The sequence below is a fragment of the Siphateles boraxobius genome, unplaced genomic scaffold (assembly GCF_051911475.1).
Source record: "Siphateles boraxobius isolate OS27281-9 unplaced genomic scaffold, OSU_SipBor_1 66, whole genome shotgun sequence".
Taxonomy (NCBI): Eukaryota; Metazoa; Chordata; class Actinopteri; order Cypriniformes; family Leuciscidae; genus Siphateles; species Siphateles boraxobius.
In genome coordinates, this window is record NW_027509193.1 from 14,483,780 (window position 1) to 14,491,452 (window position 7,673).

At 36.6% G+C, this 7,673-nt stretch overlaps 1 protein-coding gene across 2 annotated transcripts; it reads left to right on the forward strand.

Moving 5' to 3' along the window:
- The first annotated feature begins 241 nt into the window (after positions 1-241).
- Positions 242-7,199, forward strand: adap2 (ArfGAP with dual PH domains 2). 2 transcript variants are annotated; one of them, XM_077212602.1, is made up of 12 exons: positions 242-675; positions 778-875; positions 1,450-1,580; positions 1,752-1,843; positions 2,336-2,418; positions 2,692-2,801; positions 3,077-3,226; positions 3,378-3,461; positions 4,598-4,660; positions 5,620-5,697; positions 5,859-6,087; positions 6,181-7,199. In XM_077212602.1, exons 2-12 carry the CDS (start codon positions 788-790, stop codon positions 6,207-6,209), a joined length of 1,137 nt encoding a protein of 378 aa, XP_077068717.1. In that variant the 5' UTR covers positions 242-675; positions 778-787; the 3' UTR covers positions 6,210-7,199. The 2 variants fall into 2 exon arrangements, with proteins under 2 accessions (XP_077068717.1, XP_077068716.1); XM_077212601.1 differs by having other exon boundaries at positions 642-875.
- Positions 7,200-7,673: the final 474 nt, after the last annotated feature.

Here is a 7,673-nt window from a genome sequence, read left to right on the forward strand (position 1 = left end):
TCAAAATATGTATGTAAATTGCAAGAGCTCGCTCTGTAAACATGATGGTGCTATTGTAATTTGTGTACAGGTTGTGTATGATTCCCCCCCATTCTATCATGAGACAATAGACCTTACATTGTTTTTCGTAAAGCTTTCACTTCCACATCTATTAAATTGAAAGGTTTTAGTCCACTTGAATCCAGGAAAAAACTGTATACCTGTTAAACCTGAACATTCTTGTTTTGTATGCAGTCTCAGTGTGTGACTGGAGTTATGTACTAGCTAGGCAAGAATATTATAGCTGTTGGCACTTAATTAACCTATTTATAATGAGTTAACTCAATCTTGATAATCATTCTCTTATGTTTTGTTTGGTACAAATGTAATATTTTAACCATAAGCACGAAAAACCCACTCTGACCCAAAGTTTACAACATGGTTTCATTATTGCTTAATTATCCTCTCATATTTATTATACGAGTAATGAGAGTTAATGGATTATTTAATAGATCATATATCTTAGGTGTAGCTCCGAGTTTGTTGTTTTCTCCAGGAAGTGAACACGAAGGGGGGTTTTAGTGAATGCTTGCGGTCCGGAAGACCTCGAGTCCAGCTGCTGAGACCGCAGCGTTTTGCCGCGCTGAGGCGCATACGAGTTTCGAATCTGACGCGACCGGTCCGCAACAGTTTTAGGTGAGTGAATGAAATGTACCGCGAAACCGCACCCTCCGGGATAACCAACGCTTGAAGAAACGGATAAGAGAGTTGAAACTACTACCTTTATGTGTTTAAAAGCATTTCGCCTATGGCAAATCGGGAAAAGAACAAGAAGACACTTCTAGAGTTGGTGAAGCTACCAGAGAATAGCTGCTGTGCTGACTGTGGAGCCGCAGGTGAGTAGCCTACATGAACAGCTATTGTCAACACTGCATTCACTCACAGCCAGTAGTTATTTGTGTACTTTTACCGGGAATGCAAGTAATTATTAGAAAGTTCTCTGACACTATTTACACTGTTCATAGTTTAAATTTATAGTTATGTATTCATAGTATTAAAGTCATGGTATAGCCATGAGCTTGGATTGTCATGGTTCGATCAGTGTAACTATGGCTTCTATAAACAAGCTGTCATTTGTTTCGAAACCAGTAGCATTAAGAATCTATTCATAGTTCTATTTTCATGAAACTTCTTCAGAAATCTTTTTTTTTTTTGACAGAATGGTTGGCAGGGTTCCAACACATTTAACCCACGGATTTCCGTGCCTTTTTGTAACTTTTACATAATATTTAGTCATTCGTGATTACGTATTTAAGAATTAAGATTATAAAAGACATTTTATATAAAAAATATTTAGCCTATGGAAATTCCTGGAAATCACAATTTTAAAATTACTATGCTTTTCCATGAATGTAGGAACTTTATTTATCAATTGTTTGACTCACTAACTTACTCTGTTATCACTTGAAGATCCAGACTGGGCTTCATGTACTCTGGGAATATTTGTGTGTTTAAACTGTTCTGGAACTCATCGCAATCTTCCTACAATAAGTCGTATCAAGTCCATACGCTTAGACTTCTGGGATGATGAGCTTGTGCAGGTAAAAAGGAGCTTGTGAACGAAATGTTTTTAATGACAAGATATTGATTATTACTTGTCACTTTTTGCATAGTCACTGTTTCACAAATTTCAGCATCTAGTGGTTCCATTAAGTCTTGAGTGTGAACCCTAAACCATTTTGTTTCCTTTCAATGCATTTTCGGATGAGAAGTTCATGAAGGCCAATGGAAACCATCCTGCCAAAAACTTCTATGAGAAATTTGTCCCTGTCTTTTATTATCAGCCCCACACAGATGATTGCGAGTGAGTAGTCCAGGCTCTTCTAATGACTGAAAAGTCAAAGTAAACACATTCATTTACACCTGAAACACTAAATTTATATCACAATGGAACAGATCTCTGATTTGGGAAGTAAAAAAAAAGGGCTGATCAAGCAAACATCTTACTGGCAAGAAAAAACGTTGTGTACTACTGTTGATCACAGTAACAGGAACTACTAATTCGACTAAAAGGGTATTGAAGTCCATTCATTTGATTTTGTCAGTTGTGTTCTCGATTTTTAATGCTTCATTGCGCATGTATTAGTTGAATAAATGTTCATATTAATGTACAATCTAATTTAATATAAAATAGTTTTGTAAGTGTACCATAAACTGTAATATATATATATATATATATATATATATATATATATATATATATATATATATATATATATATATATATAATGACATTTATACATCAGTTGACTCCATTATGTAGCTCAACAAAATGCATTATATGTGCACTGTATAGGGTCCTTAGAGAACAATGGATTCGAGCCAAATACGAAAGATTGGAGTTTACAGAGAAAAATACAGAAAGACCCTTCACAGCAGGTAATCCATTTCAGCTCCCAGAAGTTTTATTTTAAACTCTGTACTTTAAATCATTGTAGTGTAAAAAAAGGGCATTATTGAAGAAAATCAGCTCAGATTGACTGAGCAGCAGGTGAATCATTACAAATGGCCCACACTTGAATAATACAAATGACAGATTAATAACTGATATTATACTTAATTCAGCTTGCATCTTAGTCTGTTTACTTAAGTCTGTTCTACCTGCTAATATTAACATTAATCTTTCAACAAAATTGTTTTGCCTGGCTCTAGGTGTCTATGAGGGCATGCTGTGGAAGAAAGGAAAGGATAATGGACAGTTTCTTGAGAGGAAGTTCGTTCTTTCAGTGCACGATTTTACCCTCAAATACTACAAGGAGGATGTAAGAAAAAAACTTTTCATTGAGCAATGAAATTTGTGCACCATTTAGAAATTATATTTTTTTTTTAGTGAATCGATTTGTTGTAAAACGCAATACAGACTTAAAATAACTACAGTATATGACTTTTAAGACAATCATTGCTATGCATACATCATCCAATATCCTTTTAACACAATACTAGCTTTGTCTTAAAATATTTGCCTTTGATTGAAAAATGTATAGAATCAAATGAATATTAGGTGCACAATTCATTAAATAGTATCTGTGCTTGTCAGGAATCTAAGGGGCCAAAGGCCACTATTTCTGTGAAGGACCTGAATGCAACCTTCCAGCCTGAGAAGATAGGACATGCTCACGGCCTTCAGATCACCTACTGTGTGGATGATCACACCCGAAACCTTTTTGTTTACAATAAAAATGGTCAGGTAAATCTATCTAGGCTTTTTTCCTGCTTTGTTCCAAAGAATTGTGCAGCTGTAGCGCACTTCATATTTAATGAGTTTGAATTTAACTTAATGAGTTTCAAAAGCAGCTTGTACACTAAAGAGTATCTGCTCTGTAATTTCTCCATTTTAGGAGATTGTCAATTGGTTTAATGCCATTAGAGCTATTCGCCACATCTACCTGAAGACAGCCTTTCCTACAGCTAGTGATAGAGATGTAAGTACTTTTTGTATACTTGTTTTTGACTTACTAAAGTACCATGTGTCTCCTCAGTGCTTTTAATTTGCTTAACAAAGATTTTGAATTTCTCAAAAACGTGTTGAGCCTTCTCATGTTGTAGCTAACATTGGCACATAAAAAGGAAGTTCTGTAAGTTTCCCCTTTTCCAAGAGATTTTACTTCCTAAAACCATCAACAGCTAAAGGCCTGCCTTCTCTCCATTTCACAACATGAATGATCATCAGATAAACGCCCTACACCACAACAATGTTAACAAGACATGGAAATGCGTTTTTTTTTTTTTTTGTGAGTTTCTGCATCTCTAATCAAGAAACACATTTATTTTAGTTGGTTAACAAACAGAATGCTGTATGTGTAGTATTTTTTAATAGTTTTCTAGTCTAGTCAAGGAACAAATTGTTCTGTGATTGGTGCATCATCACAGAAATGCACTGTAGATGTAAACATCAATGATATTTGTGCTACATAGTTTCCATTTGTGGCTTATTTGTGAATAAGGCGCAGGGGCAGTTGTGAAATAAAGTTCCACTGGGGAGTGGGGAGCTGGGCCCCCCTCGGTAAAAACCCCTTTGGTTAAAATTAAGTTCCGTGGGGCACCGCGATATGACAGAGAAGGGCACTTTCACTTTTTAACTATTAAAGGGGCAGGGGCTCAAGAACACCAATCCCAACGAGCTGATTGCTCATGGTTGGACATGATTGGAAGGCCATTGAGGTTGGCTGCAGGCAGGGCAGTCATTACATTAGGCATTCAGTCTCTGGCATTAAAGGGTTGCAGGAAAGGACAGCCACCAAGAACATAAACAAAACTGCAGAAAAAGCATCAAGGTGACTGTGGATTAAGAAGGGTGAGCAATGGTGTAGCGCGCCACTTGGACATAAGCCAGGGACTGATTACCTCCGGCTGGGTCACCCGGGTGAGGGTGTCTGATGATCTAAGACCCAAAACACCCTATGACCCCCGGGTTCATCACTGATAATGTGTCCAAGGAGCACAAGTTCGTGTCTCAAGAAACTAGCAAAAGCAATGTGAAACATTAGTGTTTAGGTTTAGTAATTTCTTTATTAATATCTTGATTGTAAAATTTAATTTAATATTTTTTTGTCTTAAGCTAATACCATGGACAACCAGAAACTACCTGAAAGAGGGTTACATGGAGAAGACTGGCCCTCTGGTAAGTTTTTCTTTCTTTTTTGTCCATTATATGTATATTTAAAAATCTAGATTGTTCAGTGTAGCAAGGTATTTGTAGTTGTCTTTAAATTGCACAAACATTTAGTGGGAAAGTTCACCCAAAAATGAAAATTCTGTCATTATTTACTCACCCTCATGTCGTTCCAAATCCGTAAGACCTTCGTTCTTTGGAAACACAAATTAAGATATTTTTGATGAAATCCGAGAGCTTTCTGATCCCTTAATAGACAGCAAAGTCATTGCAACTTTCAAGGCTCAGAAAGGTAGTAAAGACACTGTTAAAATAAAGTAAATACTAATACAGTAAACAGTCCAGCGCATCCGGGTTCTACATCAGAACGCCGGCTCACCATAGGCTGGCTCCTGCATCAGCATCACATGCATGTGTTGTGGTGCTCACGTGAACAGCGTCGGCCAATAATTAGCCGGCATTCTGGTGTAGAACCAGAAGCGCTGTACTGTGTTTACTATGCAAATAGCATAGGAGATCTGACACAGAAGAGAAGAAATTGTTGAATAAAGTAGTTATTTTTGTTGTTTTTTTGCACATAAAAAGTATTCACGTCACTTCATAAGATTACATTTGAACCACTGTAGTCACGGGTTTGGAACAACATAAAGGTGAGTAATTAATGAAATTTCATTTTTAGGTAAACTAACCCTTTAAGGATAAATCATGCTAGTCTTGCTAGTCTCACCACTACGTTAGGCCACTGTGTACATATCTGTATATTTCCAACATCTGCATAGTTCTGCATATTCTGAACTTTTATTGTCCTGCTGTCTCAATGAGAGTATAATAGCTTGTAGGAAAAAAATATCCCTACCACTTATGTTGACATGTGACAAATACATTTTGAACTTTAAACCTTTGAAATGAATTTAAAAGTGATTTAATGCTAAAACAAACATCTCTGACTATTTGTTTATGTTGAACAGCAGCGAGAGCCATTCAAGAAAAGATGGTTTATCTTGGATTCCCTGGACAGGAAACTACTCTATTTTAAAACACAACTGGTATGAATTGCATTGTTTTTTCCTTTCCTACTGAGTAAATGTTGGCTGTTTTTCAGTTCAGCAAAAAACTAAACTTAAAACACATGGTAAGTGTAATCAATAAAAAAAAAAAAACATTTTTAATTGAATATTGAGAATTTTCTCCTTTTTTTATCCTAAAGGATGCCATTGAGCTTGGAGTTGTTTTTATTGGCTCAGAGAATCATGGGTATTCAGTGAGAGAGTGTGTCCCTAAAGGGACAAGAGGCAACAAATGGAAGTGTGGGGTAATTGTGGAGACGCCGGATCGGCAGTTCGTCTTCATGTGTGAGCAGGAGCGAGATCAAAGAGAGTGGGTGGAAGCCTTGACAACAGTCATCTCGAAACCTATGATGCCCCAAGATTACACCAGTAAGATTACGCCACTCTCTATCAAGTGTGTTAATTAAATATAACAAAACATTACTGAGTTTGTAAAAAAAATAATACTCTACCTCTTTTCAGCCGAAGCCAATATTCGTAGACGGAGGTGAGCACAATGGATGGATGGGATAAAAAGCTCATAGCACAACACTCTGGACACATGGACTCTGTCACTAAATCTTAAAATGAAACCAGATATTCTGGGTGAATCAAAGGTTAACATTTGAGTCCCAGAAATTATTTACTCAACGGGAACCTTGGAAGAATGTCACTTTTGGGCATTGTTTCTAACAAGCAGTTAAAGGGTAACTAAACACTAAAACAACTTTTTTAGTTAATGATCTGTAAGAATGGAGCTTCATAAATGCTGTTCATTGATTTGAGTAAATTTTTTGACATTTGGGTTTAAAGTGTTTTATTGCTACAATATATGGTGTGAAAACGTCTGAGTGCTGCCCTCTTCAGGTTGAAAAGTGGCTACTGCAGTTGAATTTTCCTATTGGAAGTTGTGGTACTCTCTGACGTCAGAGGGTACCAGCTAACCAGCTAACCACACCCTTGCCTACAGAGAGAGATGAGTCTCAGGTACACCCCCGCCCCCCCCCCCCCCCCCCCACCCTCCACTGGGCTCTGCCCATTTTTCCAGCATTCTTCAAATATTGCCAGTGGGTGGAGTCAGGCTCTGACCAGGGGTTTAGTTACCCTTTAAAAAAAATATTCCCACTTGGTCCATTTTGGGATGTGAAACCAATCCCAGAAGATTACAGTAGGTCAGATGAGGATGGACCATCTGCTTGAGCTCTCTGAGGAGCAGAAATTATATGAAAATGGATAAGATCCTGACTCAATACAAGGAGACATTCTGAGCCTTGACCAAGAAGTGAATCTCATCTTAGGCCTATGCAAGAGAACTGAATTAGACGCACATGTGACAGTGAGTTCACATGCAGGAGCTGAGACACAAAATAGAAGCTAAAAATAAGGAATTATGGCTGTACAGAAATGGAGAATGCAAGTGACATGGAGTGTGTGATGAAAATGATCATTGTAGAACTGTCAATGTAGGTCAATGTAGGTTTCATTAAACTGACATTTGCACACTTTTTGTTTTCTGATTTATCATATGGGCGACTGAACAAAGCAGAATTATGTTGATGTTCACAATTTTTCAATTTTGTTTATATTAAATCATCCTTCATCGTCAATGCTAAGTATATAATAATACCCATGTTTTCTGTTAAAAGGTTTTTAGTTTCTTAGACTAACAACTTTAGCAGTATGTATTGAATGTATTTATTTAATCAATTATATATCGTATTTAAAATATTATGTATAATGTGTCCATTATTTATAGTGAAGTAATAAGATAGATACTTTATTAATCCTTCACAGGAAATTAGATTTGTTACAGTAGCAGCATCCACATTCAGTCCTCGCACACAGCCGACATCGATATATCTGCCTGACTACATTCCTAAAATATACCTATACTCTTCCTGTACCCTATAATATATTAGCTAAAACATACAATAACAAAAAATAATAATACTAAAAACAAATGCACACAAAAAATG

Bases quoted from the DNA above. Each gene is read 5' to 3' on its own strand.
- adap2 (XM_077212602.1), top strand. From the start codon at position 788: ATGGCAAATCGGGAAAAGAACAAGAAGACACTTCTAGAGTTGGTGAAG. The intron at 1,581-1,751 runs GTAAAAAGGAGC...TCGGATGAGAAG, and splicing joins GGGATGATGAGCTTGTGCAG to TTCATGAAGGCCAATGGAAA. The intron at 2,802-3,076 runs GTAAGAAAAAAA...TGTGCTTGTCAG, and splicing joins TCAAATACTACAAGGAGGAT to GAATCTAAGGGGCCAAAGGC.